General features: G+C 33.5%; 1 protein-coding gene across 3 annotated transcripts in view; it reads right to left on the bottom strand.

The window, feature by feature from the left end:
* Window positions 1-17,782, bottom strand: part of LOC100931196 (bifunctional epoxide hydrolase 2) — a 102,106-nt gene that overhangs the window by 43,869 nt on the left and 40,455 nt on the right. For all 3 annotated transcript variants that reach the window (XM_031951460.1, XM_031951459.1, XM_031951458.1), the window contains 2 exons: window positions 6,002-6,124; window positions 1,681-1,755 (listed from right to left, as the gene is read on the bottom strand). In XM_031951460.1, the coding sequence (XP_031807320.1) occupies window positions 1,681-1,755; window positions 6,002-6,124 (198 nt within the window). The remainder of the gene's footprint in view (window positions 1-1,680; window positions 1,756-6,001; window positions 6,125-17,782) is intronic.

Here is a 17,782-nt window from a genome sequence, read left to right as displayed (position 1 = left end):
AAATTAAATGATTTGTCCAAGGTCCCACAAGTACTAAGTGATGAACAGAAGCTGAATCCAGTTCTTTTGACTCCAAATCTAGTGCTATTTCTATTTTAAGTATTAATAGCCAGCATTTGATATGGTGCTTCAAGATATGGTGGTGAAATACTTTGACATCATATCTGAGAGGTTGATAAGAATAATAATGATAATAAAAATAATTAAAACATATTTAGATTGTACTTACTATGTACCAGACACTGGCTAAACACAACAATTATTATCTCACTTAATTATCACAACAAAATTAGGAGGTAGATGCTATTATTCTTTTCATTTTATAACTGAGAAACCAGAGGCAAAAAAGGGTAGAGATACCTCTGTATGTTTTATGATTATGAGATATGGCACAATAATCTCCAAATAATCAAAAATTATGATGACCAACTTCTGGTGATAATTTTTGTTTTTCCATGGCTGTTCGTATGGGTTTTTTTTTTTTTTTTTTTTTTTTTTTTTTTTTTTTTTTTTTTTTTTTTTTTTTTTTTTTTTTTTGCTTTTCCATTCGACTTTGAGTTTCTTGAGATGAGGAACTATTTTTTCAACATTTAGCATAAGGCTTGACACAGGGTAAGTATTTAATAAATGTTGACTCACTTAGAGGTCAATAGGGGGACCCAAGAAAGGGCCTGAGCAGCCTGCAAAATAAACTGCAGCAAAGCAGTATAAAAAAATGTTATTGAAGAAATGTATGTATAAAAAAGAAAGCTTGGTCATGTGGTGATAAGAAAGGATAATTAACTGATGGACAATAAATAGAATATTTACAATGGTAAGAGAAAAAGAAATTGGGGAAGGCCCACTGAGAAAGGTCCTCATCACATTGGGTAGACCATCTACCTATGGTTCACCACACCCCTATGGTGAACTGCAAAAAAGACATAGTTAAGAATCAACCAAGAATAGCAAGCCTGAGTGGGTTGTCATTATGTACCACTAGCTCAAATGTGTACATCAACCACATTGATGAGGTTACAGTGTCTCTGAATAACTTTTTGTAAAACCTGATTGTTTTACAATTGTTCAAGTTAAAAAGGAAATTAAACTTGAACATCTTTAAGGACAGAATTGTTTTTGTCCTTCTTTTTAACCATACGTCTGGCCTCAGATACTCACTACGTGACTCGAGGCAAGTCACTTAAAACGTTGTCTGTCTCAATTTCCTCATTTTTAAAGTGAAGATAATAATAGTATCTCTCTCACTGGGTTGTTAAGAAAAACAAATAACACATGTAAAAACTCTGCGAAACTTAATGCACTATTTAAATGCTAGCTATCATCATTTTTTCTGTTGTTAATATGCCACAATATTAATGACATATATAAATATTAAACATTGAGAAATAAATGAAATCCTAAAGCAAAAATCCCATACCTCTAATTTGTGCAAAACAGTTTTATAGCTTTATTATCCCTACTATAGATTATGGGTTCTAGGGTGTCCTGAACATTGATAACACTAGCTGTATCTGAGATTATCTCAAGATCTGACCACTTTAGTCATGTCCCTTTCTCATGCAGTGACTGGTACTTTTAAAGAAAACTGAAATGCTATGATGAATAAACTCACATTTCTCAGTCCTCTTCACTTAGTGTGAGGAGCTTGCTCAGCCCCTCACTCACAAAATTGTTCCTTACCTTAACTTCGACATACCCATGGACAACATTGCTTGGCTGGACTGCAACAGGCTGCATCACATCATGGTGGAGAAACTGAAAGCACAAAAGGTATGTTGAAAGTATTTTTCCATAAGTTTTCTCAGTGCTTTTTAAGGTTTTGAGGTTGGCAAAGAAACCTCTAAACCATGGAAGGGGTAACTAAAATAGCATAAGGCCTTGAGATATAAGGCTTATAAAATAACGTTTTGGTCATGTATACTTATTGTGTATCTAATTTATATTTTAATATATTTAACATCTACTGGTCATCCTGCCATCTAGGGGAGGGGGTGGGGGGTGGGGGTAAGAGGTGAAAAATTGGAACAAGAGGTTCGGCAATTGTTAATGCTGTAAAGTTACCCATGCATATATCCTGTAAATAAAAAGCTATTAAATAAAAATAAATTTTAAAAAAAAGAGAGATATAAGGCTTATGTAAGCCTAAGTCAAAGGAAATCATAATATCTGGCCTGGAAGAGACTTCAAGAAGTGTTTTCCAACCTGGATATACATACACATTCCTACCCAGGGAAGTATGAAAGACATTTCTCAAGGAGATAAGGAAAATATTTGGCAAATGACTATTACAATACTGAAATATACCAAGATTAGCAATGTTAGTTTTAAAAAAAAAAAAAAGTGATTTGGAGAAAGGACAAAGAAGAGACAGGGAAAAGGATGGAAAAGGAAGGAAGATATTTTCAGATATTGCATCTGAGAAATTTGAGACAGTGAGCTGAAGGAACAATTTCTATTGGTCAAAATAAAATGAATGAGGTTTGAATATAAAATCCTTTTCAAGAGCCAAGATGGTAAAGAAAAGGCAGGGACTTGCCTGAACTTTGCCAAATTCTTCTCCAAAAACTTTAAATCATGCCTCAAAATTAATTCTGGACTACAGAACCTATAAAAGGATGGGATGCAGCAATTTTCTAGCCCAAGATAAGTTAGAAGAACTGCAGCAAAGATCTATTTTATTTAGGTAAAGGGAGTATCCAATACAATGCAGGTGCTGTATAGGCAAACCAATATGAGGCTCCTAAGCTGCACTGGTGCAACAAGCCAGCAAAATCTGCTAGCCAGCTGTGAGGTCTCAAGGCTCTTACACAATTGACAAGTGGCCTGGTCTGGCAGACCTGGTGGCTCCAGCCTAGCAGGCAAGCAGCCAGGACCTTCAACTCAGCACAGCAGGCAAGTAGCAGGTCCAAAGACCTCAACATTGCAGAAAAGGGCCAAGAAACTTGGGACAGTTCTCCCTGAACCCCAGGAGCAAAACTCAACTTTAAAAGTCACAAAATATGCTGGAGAGTGAACAACAACAACAACAACAACAACAAAATAAACCCCTCATCATAGAAAGCTATTATGGTGACAGAGAAGATCAAAACACAAACTCAGAAGAGAACAACAATGTCAAGACACCTAAATGTGAAATTGCAAGGAGAAATAGGAATTAGTCTCAGGTCCAAAGTGAATTTCTAGAAGAGCTCAAAAAGGATTTTAAAAACCAAACATAAGAAGTAGAAGAAGAATTGAGAAAAAGAAATGAATCATGAAAAAAAGGAGTCAACCACTTGCTAAAAGAAGCACAAAAAATAAAAAAAGGTACAAAAATCCACTAAAGAAAACAACTTCTTTAAAAAATAGAATTGGCCAAGTGGAAAAAGAGGTGCAAAAGTTAAGTGAAGAAATAATTCCTTAAATATTAGTATTAGGTGTGGTTTCTTAACTGTGGGTGAAGTTAAGGGAAAGAACCTGGAACTTAAAAATCTTGAAAATTAAAATCTTTTTAAAACATTATTTTGAATGTATTTAGGAAACTATTAAATAAATAAATTTTAAAAATTAGTATTGGGGAGGACAGAGTTAAGATGGTGGGGGGAAAGCAAGAACTTATTTGAACTCTCCCAACTTCTTCTCCAAATAACTTTAAATCACCCCTCAAAATGAATTCTGGAATGGCAAAACCCACAAAAGGATGGAGGAAAATAATTTTTCAATCCAAGATAACTTTAAAGAACTGCAAGAAATAACTGTTTTACAAAAGAAAAAGAGGAACATGGCTGAGTGAAGGCAATGTTCAGGCAAAATAGCAGGAAGCCCTTTGATCCCCACAGATCAGCAACTGAGACTGAACTAGTAACACAAAAGGCCAGCTGTGAGGCCTCTAGCCCCTGGCAGGGGAGGCAATAGGTCAGGTCTAGCAGGCATAACAGACTTGGAGGCTCTAGCCCAGCAGGTGAATGGTCACATCCAGAGATCCCAGGCAGCAGGCCAGTGGCCAAACCCCCTGACATCTTTGTAAGAAACTTGGAGAAGCGTCCTCTATAAACAGTAACAAAAGAATCTAGAAAATGAGTAACAACAACAACATCAATAACAAAAAAAAAACCTGACCATAGAAAACTGTTATGGTGACAGGGATGATCAAAACACAATCTCACAAGAGGACAACAATGTCAAAATGCCTACATCTAAAAAGCTCAAAAAAGATTTTAAAAATCAAACAAGAAAGGTAAAAGAAAAATTAGGGAAAGAAAATGAAAGTTATATAAAAACATCATGAAAAAATGAGTCAACAGCTTGTTGAAAAAAAGCACAAAAAATTAAAACAGATATACAAGTTTCACTGAAGAAAACTATTCCTTAAAAATTAGAAATGGGAAAGTGGAAGTTAATGATTCTAAAGGATGTAAAGAATTAATCAAACAAAGAATTAATCAAAAAACAAATTTTTTCCTTTGAAAAAAATAGAAAATGTGAAGTATTTCATTAGCAAAACAACTAACCTGGAAAATAGACTCTGGAGAGATTATTTAAGAATAATTGAACTACTTGAGAGCCATTATCAAAAAAAAAAAAAAAAGAACCTGAAAAACATTTTTCAAGAAATTATCAAAGAAAAATGCCCTGATACCCCAGAACCAGAAAGTAAAATTGTAATTGAAAGTATCCACCAATAACCTACTGAAAGATTCACAAATGAAAATTTCCAGGAATATTATAGCCAAATTCAGGTCAAGGAGAAAATATTATTAGCAGCCAAAAAGAAACAATTCAAATATTGAGGAGCCATTGTCAGGATTATATAGGATCCAGCAGTTTCTGTGTTAAAAAGATTGAAAGGCTTAGAATATGATATGCTGGAAGGCAAAGGAGTTCAGATTTATATAAAATCAAGAATCATGTGTCCAGTAAAATTAAGCATAATCCTTCAGGGGAAAATATGGATATTCAATGAAATAGAGGACTTTTAAGCATCTCTGACAAAAAGACCAGAGTTAAACAGAAAAACTGTTTTTCAAATAGAAAACTCAAAAAGCATAAAAAGATAAACAGAAAAGAATAAATATAAAGTATTCAACTGGATTAAACTACACAGGAAAATGATACTTGTAACTCTTAAGAATTGTATCACTCTTAGAAGAGTTAAGAGGAGCAAATTCATAGAGAGATGGTATGGGTATAAATGGAATTTGATGGGATGATATAGAAAAGAATTAAGGGATGAAAAAAGAATTATAGTGGGAGAAGATGGAAGGGAGAGGCAGAAGGAGGTAATTATTTCACATGAAAAGGCATGAAAAGACCTGTTACAGTGGAGACAAAGATGGGGGAAGGGATAAATATTGCTTGAACCTTACTCCCATCATATTTGGTTAGAAGAGGGAATAAAATACACATTCAGTTGAGTACATAAATCTATCTTACCCTATAGGGAAGCAGGAGAAAAAGGAGATATGGACGGGAACAGGGGCTCATAGAAGGAAAGGCCGATTAGGGGAGGGGACTGTCAGAAGCAAAATACTGGTGAGGAGAGATAGAGTGAAAGGAGAGGAGAGAGAGAGAGAGAGAGAGAGAGAGAGAGAGAGAGAGAGAGATTGAGATTTAAAGACAGAGAGAGACACATACACAGAAAGAGACTCACACACAGAGACAAGTCAGACAGATCTATAGTTGGTAATCATAACTGAATATGAATGGGATAAACTCACGCATAAAACAGAAGCAGAGAGCAGAAAGGATTAAAAACCAGAATTCAAAAACAGATTGTTTACAAGAAACACATTTGAAGCAGAAATGCACACAAAGTAAAGGTAAAAGGCTGAAGAAGAATTTATTAAACACACAAGGACTAGTAAAAATAAAGGACTTTTAAAGATCATCCACAAGGGCTAAATCAAAAAGGCTGTTTATTTTTTCTTTTTTTGGCACGGCAATTGGTATTAAATTAGGCTGTTTATTCTTAGATTAAAACTGGTTCCAATAATTAACACAACAGCTTTAAGCTCATAATTACCTGCAAGCCAGTTGATTTTTCCAGTTCCTTCAGGGCCATGTCAGTATCTTGGGCAAGGATGGTGACCATTCCTACTTCACGAGCTTTCTTGAGGTTGGCTCCAATGTCATCTAAGATAACAGCCTGAGACAAGGAGAAAGGAAGTTAAAATATGGCATAAAAAATTTAGGACAAAGGCATTTGCTAAATATAATTCAAAGAAATATAAGTAAATATAATTCAAAGAAATATAAGAAAAATTATGATGTATAATCAATTTAAGTATACCTCCTATAGTAAACTTAACTTAATCAAAAATCAATTTAAAATGCCTCCTAGAGTTCCAAAATCCTGCCCAGTGTTGAGTCTACAACGGAATAACAAGGGCAGGAAATCCAGACCAACGGCAAGTCCGCTGTCCTGTGGTTCTAAACCTGCAGAGCTTTATAACTGACTAATAGAGGTTAAGTTAAGCAGTGGTTAAGTTAAGTCTAAGCAGGGATTATCCAATAACAGACTCAAACCCTGGTCAAGAACTCTCAGAGTTCAGACCAGGGAAATAGTGATCAGATATTGCCCTAGATCATGCAATTTTGGGAATACAGAATGCTTATATGCATAGAGTTTAAAAAATAAAAGGCATAAATATGACACAAGTTCAGTTCTAGAATTTTTGAAAGAGATGAAGCAGGAAGTTTTTTAAAGAATATTTTTAAATTATTTTTAAAATGAGATGAGAACTAGAATAAGCATAGACAAAAAGCAAACAAAATTATAACTTTTGTAGATGACACAATGATTTAGTTAGATTCTAGAGAGTCAACTAAAAAAACTAACTTCATGCTAAGTGAAATGAGCAGGACCAGAAGATCATTATATACTTCAACAACAATACTATATGATGAGCAATTCGTTTTTTTTTTTTTTAATTTTTTTTAAATAACTTTTTATTGACAGAACCCATGCCAGGGTAATTTTTTACAACATTATTCCTTGCACTCACTTCTGTTCCGATTTTTCCCCTCCCTCCTTTCACCCCCTCCCCCAGATGGCAAGCAGTCTCTTCTACATGTTAAAGAAGTTACAGTATATCTTAGATACAATATATGTGTGCAGAACCGAACAGTTCTTTTGTTGCTCAGGGAGAAGTGGATTCAGAAGGTATAAATAACCCGGAGGAAAAACAAAAATGCAAACAGTTTACATTCATTTCCTAGTGTTCTTTCTTTGGATGTAACTGCTTCTGCCCATCCTTGATCAATTGAAACTGAGTTAGATCTTCTCTTTGTTGAAGAAATCCACTTCCATCAGAATACATCCTCATACAGTATTCTTGTTGAGGTATATAATGATCTCCTGGTTCTGCTCATTTCACTCAGCATCAGTTCATGTAAGTCTCACCAATCCTCTCTATATTCATCGTGCTGGTCATTTCTTACAAAACAATTATATTCCATAACATTCATATACCACAATTTACTCAACCATTCTCCAATTGATGGGCATCCATTCATTCTCCACCTTCTAGCCACTACAAACAGGGCTGCCACAAACATTTTGGCACATACAGGTCCCTTTCCCTTCTTTAGTATCTCTTTGGGGTATAAGCCCAGTAGAAACACTGCTGGATCAAAGGGTATGCACAGTTTGATAACTTTTGGGCATAGTGATGATCAATTCTGATGGACGTGGCCATCTTCAGTAATAAGATGAACCAAATCAGTTCCAATAGATCAGTAATGAACTGAACCAGCTACACCCAGCGAAAGAACTCTGGGAGATGACTATGAATCATTACATAGAATTCCCAATCCCTCTATTTTTGTCCACCTGCATTGTTGATTTCCTTCACAGGCTAATAATAGTACACTATATCAAACTCCGATTCTTTTTGTACAGCAAAATAACTGTTAGGACATATATGCTTTAACATACTTAACATGTATTGGTCAACCTGCCATCAGGGAGAGGGGTTAGGGGGAAGGAGGGGAAAAATAGGAACAAAAGGTTTGGCAATTGTCAATGCTATAAAATTACCTATGCATATAATTTGTAAATGAAAAGCTATAATAAAAAAAACTAACTTCAATAAAATTTGAAATTTAACAAACTATAAAATAAATTACACAAATTATTAGCATTTCTGTATTTGAATAAAATTAGTAGGAGGAGATAGAAAGGTTACATTTAAAATTAAGAAAACATAAAATATGTTAAAATGTACTCACAAGAATTATATGAACACAACCCATAAAATATTCAAATACATAAAAAGACAAGTCTAAATAATTGAATAAATATTCATTGCTTTGGGTATACTGAACCAATCTTACAAAAGTAAAAATATCTAAATTAATGCCATTCCAATCAAACTACCAAAAGATTAATTTATATAACTCTAAATAAATAACAAAATTCATCTAGAAGAACAAAAGATCAAGAATCTCAAAGTAATTAATGAAAAAGATGGGAAAGAAGAAAGTATAATAATACCAGATTTTAAACTATATTACATTAATAATCATCAAAACAATTTGGTACTTCTTCAAAATTAGAGAGAGAGAGACTGATTAGTGGAATAGATTATATATATAGGATACAAAGGCAACTAACATAGCACCTTAATGTTTGATAAATCTAAAGATTCCAACTATTGGAGCAAGGACCCATCATTCAACAAAAACTTCTGGAAAAACTGAAAAGCAGTCTGGCAGAAAACTAGGTCTAGATTAGCTTCTCACAGCATATGTCAAATAAGTGCATAACACAGACATACATAAAGGATGTATGAATTAGAAGAGCTAGGAATAAAATACCTGTCAAATCTAAGGAAAAGGGAAGTTTGACCAATTGTATACTAATAAATTTGACAATGTAAATGAAGTGAATAAATATTTCCAAAAATATAGATTATACAGATTAACAGAAGAAGAAATAAATTATTTAAATAGTACAATTTTAGAAAAAGAAATTGAACAAGCCATCAATGAACTCCCTAAAAAATGGATTTACAGGTGAATTCTACCAAATATTTAAAGAACAATTAATCTCAATACTAAATAAACTATTGTAAGAAATCCTAGTGAGTAGGGAAGTCTCAGCCATGTCTTTTGCATAACTTTTTGCTGAGAACATGAGAATATGCTTGTAACTATCTGATGGAATTCCAGGAAAAACATAAAGAAAGTCAGGCCATCCTGCCTTTACATTATCATTGTACATTCATCATTGAGTATCCTTTTTTCAGGCCTGTTTTTACCCTGAAAACATGGACAGTTTCTTGAGTAAATAAAGTCCCTCTAAAGGAATGAACAAATATTCTACTTGGTGGGACTCTTACAATGAAGTATGCTGTACCTTGGAGGGTGCTATGTCTCAAGAGTCATGTATCAAATGAGAAAACTTAGTGTAGTGCCTTCTTTGTTCTAGGCCTGTAAAAACCACCTAGTTGAAAGGAACTTTGAGGATTTAGGCTAGGAAGTTTTATACAAACTTGCCTAGCAATGGCTCTTACTTGAGACTAGATAGCTGACTATCCTCCCAGACAAGGAACTCAGATGTTGGTACTTCTTCAGAGTGGTGGTAATGTATGCTATATGTTATTTGTTTGCTTATTACAGTGGCAAATTGTGTTAATTGTATTTTACTTTTGTGCTATGAATTTCCTCTTCTCTTACGTCTTATTTAAATCCAAGGTTCTCAACAGTAATAAACTTGTATCCACCCTCTTTAAGACTATGCCTATTAAATGTGAATTCCAACACTAGGTTAATCTTACAACTATTTGGGAAAAATAGGTGAAAAAAATCCTTTTATGAATTTCTGTGCTGATACCTAAAACAGAAAGGGCCAAAATGAAGAAGGAAAATTACAGATCAATTTCCCTAATGAAACCAGCAACTTATCACCAGAAAATACACTACAAAGAAGTGAAATTTATACCAGGAATGCAGGGCTGATTGAATACCAGGAAAACTATCACTATAATTGACCGTATTAATTACCAAACTAACAAAATTCATTAAATTATTTTAATAGATGCAGAAAAAGCATTTGACAAAATCCAATATGCATTCCTCTTAAAACCACTATAAAGCATAGAAATAAATGGAGTTTTCCTTAAAATAATAAGCAGCATCTATCTAAAACCATCAGCAAACATTATATGTAATGGGGATAAGCTAGAAGCATTCCCAGTAAGATCAGGGGTTGTAAAAATAATGTTGCTCTTATCACCACTATTATTCAGTATTGTACTAGAATTGTTAGCTTTAACAATAAGAGAAGAAAAATACACTGAAAGAATGAGAGTAGGTAACAAGGAAACAAAACAATCATTCTTTGCAGATGACATGATGATACATTTAGAGAATCTTAGAAAATCAACTAAAAAATACTAGAAACAATTAGTGACTTTAGCAAAATTGCAGGATATAAAATAAACCCACATAAACCATCGACATTTCTACATGTTACCAACAAAACCCAACAGCAAAAGATAAAAAGAGAAATCCTATTTGAAGTAAGTATAGATAATATAAAATATTTGGGAGTCTACCTGCTAAGACAAAGCCACAAATTATATGAACACAATCATAAAACACTTTTCACACAAATAAAGTGAGATCTAAACATCTGGAAGAATATCAAGTACACATGGATAGGCTGAACTATTATAGTAAAAATGATAATTCTATATAAATTAATCTTCTTTTTCAGTGCCATAGAAATCAAATTGCCAAGAAATAATTTTATAGAGCTAGAAAAAATAACAAAATTCATTTGAAAGAAAAAAATAAAAAATATGAAGGGAACTAATGAAAAATAATGCAAAGAAAAGTGTCTTAGGCATACCAGACCTAAAATTGCATTATATAGCAGTAGTAATGATAATCAAATGTGAAAGATAGCTACTCTGATTGATACTGTGATCCAAGACAAATCTGAAGGACTTATGATGAAAAATGCTACCCACCTCCAGAGAAAGAACTGAATGAAAGCATTGAAGTATAATTTTTTCACTTTCTTTATTTTTGGCAACATGGCTAATATAGAAATAAGTTTTGCAAGACTTCACATATATAATTGATATTATATTGCTGGGCCTTCTCAATGGGAGAGAAAAAGACTGGATTGAGGGGAGAGAGAGCCATTTGATCCATACCACATCTAGGATCTACCTCAGAAATGATCCCCATGTTTCTCATCTCCTTCCCCTTCTTTTTTCTCCTCTTCTATTCCTTGTCCCAGATGTCCAGAAAAGCAGAAAAAAGACGCTACTGTGCCCTAGGCATCTATGTCAGTCATGTGAAACTTCTGTATTTATCTTTTCCCTAACAAATATGAAAGTTGTTCTCTTAATTTGTCTCTACCACATGAACAGAACCAGCTACACCCAGCGAAAGAACATTGGGAAATGAAGGTGGACTACAATATAGCATATGCACTCTTTCTGTTGTTTGCTTGCATTTTTGGTTTTTTTCCCCCAAGTTATTTTTACCTTCCTTCTAAATTCAATTTTTCTTGTGCAAAGAATCTTGGAATGCAACCAAAAATAAATTACCCTGCCAAACTGAGAATTTTCTTTCAGGGAAGAAGATGGACATTCAATGAAACTGGTGATTTCCATGTATTTTTGATGAAAAGACCAGAGCTAAACAAAAAATTTGACCTCCAAATATAGAACTCAAGAGAAGCACAAAAAGGTAAAAAGAAAAAAAAAACTCTTGAGAACTGTATTTCTGTTATGAGTATATATTGAGAATACATGTATAATCTGATTTTACTGTTAAAATAGAAAAAAGAAACTAGAGATGGAAAGGGGATTGTAACAGAATAAAAAGGAGAAAATGGAAGTAAAATGAGGGAAATTACATCTCAGGAAGAAGCAAAGAAAACATATTATAAGTGAGGGAAAGAAGGGAGGGTGATGAATATTGTGTGAATCTTACTCTCAACAGATTTGGCCAAAGAAAGAATATTAAATATATTTGGTTTCACTGAGAAACATCTCTCATCTTATAGAAAAGTGGGAGGGGAAAGGGGGAAAAGGAAGGGGTAGGCTAAATAGAAGGAAAAAGAGAAATAGTAGGGGAAAGGTATAAAAAAGGGAGGATCTCTAAAGGAAGAGGACTGCTTGAGGCAAGTAGTGCTCATAAGTAAAATACTGAGAAGGAAAAGGGGAAAAGGAAAGAAAAAAGTATAATTTGGGGTTAATAAGATGGCAGGAAATACAGAATTAGTAGTTTTAGCTGTAAACATAATTGGATAGCAGACTGGATTAAAAGCCAGAATCCTACAATATATTGTTTACAAGAAACACATTTAAAGCAGAGTGATATATACAAAGTAAAGGTAAAAGGCTGGAGTAGAATCTATTATGCTTCAGGTGAAGTAAAAAAAGCAGGGGTAGCTACCTTCATCTCAGATCAAGCAAAAGCAAAAATTGATCTGATTAAAAGAGATAAGAAAGGAAATTATGCATCAAGTGGTGTAGCATCTAAATTCCTAAAGGAGAAGTTGAGAGTTGTAAAAAGAAATAGACAGCAAAACTATAATAGTGGGAGATCTCAGCCTTGTTCTCTCAGAACTAGATAAATTAAACCATAAAATAAATAAGAAAGAAGTTAAAGAGGTAATTAGAATACTAAAAAAAAAACTTTATATGATAGACTTTCGAGAAAATTGAATGGAGACAAAAAGGAGTATACTTTCTTCTCAGCAGTTCATGGAACCTATACAAAAACTGGCCATGTATTAGGACATAAAGATCTCAAAAGCAAATGCAGAAAGGCAGAAATAGTAAATGCCCTTTTTTTCAGATCACATTCAATAAAGGGCCAGGGGAAAATAGACCAAAAAGAAATTGGAAACGTAATAATCTCATCCTAAAGAATGAATGGGTAAAACAGCAAATCATAGACACAGTCAATAATTTCATCCAAGAGAATGACAATAATGAGACAACATACCAAAATTTGTAGGATGCAGCCAAAGTGGTAATAAGGGGAAATTTTATATCTCTAGAGGCTTACTTACATAAAACAGAGAAAGAAAAGATCAGTAAATTGGGCTTGCAACTAAAAAAGCTAGAAAAGGAACAAATTAAAAACCCCTAAATACCAAACTTGAAATTCTAAAAATTAAAGGAGAGATCAATAAAACTGAAACTAAAAAATTATTGAATTAATAAATACAACTAAGAGTTGGTTTTATGAAAAAACCAACAAATTAGTTAATTTGATAAGAAAAAGGAAAGAGGAAAATCAAATAATTAATCTCAAAAATGAAAAGGGAGAGCTATCCACCAATGAAGAGGAAACTAGAGCAATTATCAAGAGTTACTTTGGCCAACTTTATGCCAATAAATTTGACAACTTAAGTGAAAAGGAGGAATATCTACAAAAATATAGATTGCCCAGATTAACAGAAGAGGAAAAATTACTTACATAATCCCACTTTAGAAAAAAGATATAGAACAAGATATTAATCATCTCCCTAAGAAAAAATCCCCAGGACCAGACGGATTTACATGTGAATTCTATCAAACATTTAAAGAACAATTAACTCCAATACTATATAAACTATTTGAAAAAATAGGAAATGAAGGATTCCTACCAAACTCCTTTTATGATACAGACATGGTACTGATACCTAAACCAGATAGGATGAAAACAGAGAAAGAAAATTATAGGCTAATCTCCCTATTGATTATTGATGCAAAAATCTTAAATAAAATATTAACAAAGAGATTACAGATAATCATCCCCAGGATAATACACCACAACCAAGCAGAATTTATACCAGGAATGCAGGGCTGGTTCAATATTAGGAAAACTATTAACATAATTGACTATATCAATAACCAAATTAACAAAAACCATATGATTGTCTCAATAGATGCAGAAAAAGCATTTGATAAAATCCAACATCCATTCCTATCAAAAACCCTAGAGAGTATAGAAATAAATGAACTTTTCCTTAAAATAGTCAGTAGCATCTATTTAAAACCATCAGCAAGCATCATATGTAATGGGGATAAACTAGAACCATTCCCAGTAAGATCAAGGGTGAAACAAGGTTGCCGACTATCACCATTGCTATTCAATATTGTACTAGAAATGCTAGCCTTGGCAATAACAGAAGAAAAAGAGATTAAAGGAATTAGAGTAGGTAATGATAAAACAAAATTATCACTCTTTACAGAAGATATAATAGTATACTTAGAGAACCCCAGAGAATCTACTAAAAAGTTATTAGAAACAATTCACAACTTTAGCAAAGTTGCAGGATATAAAATTAATTCAAGAAATCATCAGTATTTTTATCCATCACTAACAAAATCCAACACCAAGAGGTACAAAGAGAAATTCCATCTAAAATAACTGTTGATAATATAAAAAATTTGGGAATCTATCTGCCAAGGGAAAGTCAGGAATTTTAAGCAAAACTATAAAACATTTTCCATACAAATAAAGTTTGATCTAAGTAACTGGAAAAATATCAAATGCTCTTAGATAGGTCGAGCAAATATAATAAAGATGACAATAATCCCTAAACTAATCTATTTATTTAATGCTATACCAATCAGACTCCCCAAAAACTATTTTAATGACCTAAAAAAAAATAACAACAAAATTCATCTGGAAGAACAAAAGGTCAATAATTTCAAAGGAATTAATGAAGAGAAAACCAAATGAAGGTGGTCTAGCTGTACTAGATCTAAACCTATATTATAAAATAGTGGTTATCAAAACCATTTGGTACTGGCTAAGAAATAGACTAGTTGATCAGTGGAATAGGTTAGGCTAATTAGGAAAACAGGAACGGATCCAACCAACAGAACATAATAGCCAATGACTATAACAATCTAATATTTAACAAACCAAAAAGTCCCACCTTTTGGGATAAGAATTCACTATTTGACAAAAACTGCTGGGAAAATTAGAAACTAGTATATCAGAAAATAGGCACAGACCCACACCTAACACCATATACCAAGATAAGGTCGAAATGGGTTCATGATCTAGACATAAAGAATGATACTATATAAACAAATAAGAACAACATAGGATAGTTTAATCTCTCAGATTTGTGGAGGAGGAAGGAATTTGTGACCAAAGAAGAACTAGAGATCATTATTGATCATAAAATAGATAATTTTGATTATATCAAGTTAAAAAGCTTTTGTACAAACAAAACCAATACAGACAAGATTAGAAGGGAAGCAATAAACTGGGGAAAATGTTTACAATCAAAGGATCTGATAAAGGTCTCATTTCTAAAATACATAGAGAATTGACTCAAATTTATAATACTTCAAGCCATTCTCCAATTGATAAATGGTCAAAGGATATGAACAGACAATTTTCAGATGAAGAAATTGAAACTATCTCTAGTCATATGGAAAAGTGTTCCAAATCATTATTGATCAGAGAAATGCAAATCAAGACAACTCTGAGATACCACTACACAATTGTCAGATTGTGTCAGATTGTCTAAGATGACAGGAAAAGATAATGACAAATGTTGGAGGAAATGTGGGAAAACTGGGACACTGATACATTGTTGGTGAAACTGTGAACAGATCCAACCACTCTGGAGAGCAGTTTGGAACTATGCTCAAAAAGTTATCAAACTGTGCATACCCTTTAATCCAGCAGTGTTACTACTGGGCTTATACCCCAAAGAGACCTTAAAAGAGTGGAAGGGACCCACATATGCAAAAATGTTTGTGGCAGCCCTTTTTGTAGTGGCAAGAAACTGGAAACTGAGTAGATGCCCATTAATCAGAGAATGACTGAATAAATTGTGGTATATGAATGCTATGGAATATTATTGTTCTGTAAGAAACGACCAGCAGGATGATTTCAAAGAGGCTTGGAGAGACCTATGTGAACTGATGCTGAATGAAATGAGCAGTATCAGGGGATCATTATACATGGCAACAACAAGATTGTGTGAGGATCAATTCTGACAGAGTAGCTCTCTTCAACATTGAGATGATTTTGGATGAGATCCACTTGTGCAGTGTGGAAGAGAACCATCTACACCAGAGAGAGAGAACTATGGGAACAGAGGGTGGAACATAGCATATCATTCTCACTCTCTCTGTTAATTTGCTTGCATTTTGTTTCTTTTTTTCTAAGTTTTTCTTTTTCTTCCTTCTTGATCTGATTTTTCTTGTGCAACTGGATAGCTGTGTAAATATATATATATATATACACATATTGGATCTGGTATGTATTTCAGCATATTTGGCATGTATTGTACTGCCTGCCGGGTGGAGGAGGAGATGGGGGGAAGAAGGGGAAAATTTGAGGCAGGGTTTTATGCAGAGGTCAATGTTGGAAAAATTACCCATGCATATATCTGCTTTGTGAATAAAAAGCTTTAATAAAAATAAATAAATATTTTTTTAAATGTGCTATTCCAGTTTTAAATATATTTCCATATTTGTCATGTTGTACAAGAAAAATCAGACCTAAAGGGGGGAAAAAACATGAACAAGAAAACAAACAAAAAAGGTGAAAATACTATCCTTCCATCCACATTCAGTGTCCATAGTTCTCTCTCTGGATATGACTGGCATTTCCATCCCAAGTTTATTGGAATTACCTTGAATCATTGCATTGTTGAGAAGAGCTAAGTCCATCACAGTAGATCATCACATGATCTTGTTACTATGTACAATGTCTCTTGATTCCATATCAGTTCGTGTCTTTCCATACTTTTTTGAATAGGCTTGCTCATCATTTCTTATAGAATTTACTAGCATTTCATTACCTTTATATATCATACTTAGCCATTTCCTAACTGATGACCATCCACTCAAATATCCAGTCCCTTGCCACCACAAAAATTTTGTATCTATGGGTCCTTTCCCTTTTTTTATTATTTCTTTGTGATACAGACCCAGTAGTGAGACTGCTGTTTCAAAGGGTATGCACAATTTGATAGTTCTTTGGCCATCAGTCCAAATTGTTCTCCAGAATACTTGGACCATTTCCCAATTCTACCAACAATGTATCAATGTCCCAGTTTTCCCACATCCCCTGCAACATTCATCATTACTTTTTCCTGTCATCTTAGCCAATCTGAGAGGTATGAAGTATTAACTCAGAGTTATCTTCATTTGCATTTCTCAAATCAAGAGTGATTTAGAGAATTTTTTTCATATGACTAGAAACAGATTTAATTTTCTCATCAGAAAATTGTCTGTTCATATTCTTTAACCACTTATCAACTGAGGAATGATTTATATTCTTTTTTTTTCTTTTTTTTATTTATTTAATAGCCTTTTATTTACAGGTTATATGCATGGGTAACTTTACAGCATTAACAATTGCTAAACCTCTTGTTCCATTTTTTCACCTCTTACCCCCCCACCCCCTCCCCTAGATGGCAGGATGACCAGTAGATGTTAAATACATTAAAATGTAAATTAGATACACAATAAGTATACATGACCAAAACGTTATTTTGCTGTACAAAAAGAATCAGACTTTGAAATATTGTACAATTAGCTTGTGAAGGAAATCAAAAATGCAGGTGTGCATAAATATAGGGATTGGGAATTCAATGTAATGGTTTTTAGTCATCTCCCAGAGTTCTTTTTCTGGGCATAGCTAGTTCAGTTCATTACTGCTCCATTAGAAATGATTTGGTTGATCTCGTTGCTGAGGATGGCCTGATCCATCAGAACTGGTCATCATCTAGTATTGTTGTTGAAGTATATAATGATCTCCTGGTCCTGCTCATTTCACTCAGCATCAGTTCGTGTAAGTCTCTCCAGGCCTTTCT

This window comes from Sarcophilus harrisii, chromosome 2 (assembly GCF_902635505.1).
Source record: "Sarcophilus harrisii chromosome 2, mSarHar1.11, whole genome shotgun sequence".
NCBI classification, from domain to species: Eukaryota; Metazoa; Chordata; class Mammalia; order Dasyuromorphia; family Dasyuridae; genus Sarcophilus; species Sarcophilus harrisii.
This window is presented reverse-complemented; position numbering and strand designations above follow the sequence as displayed.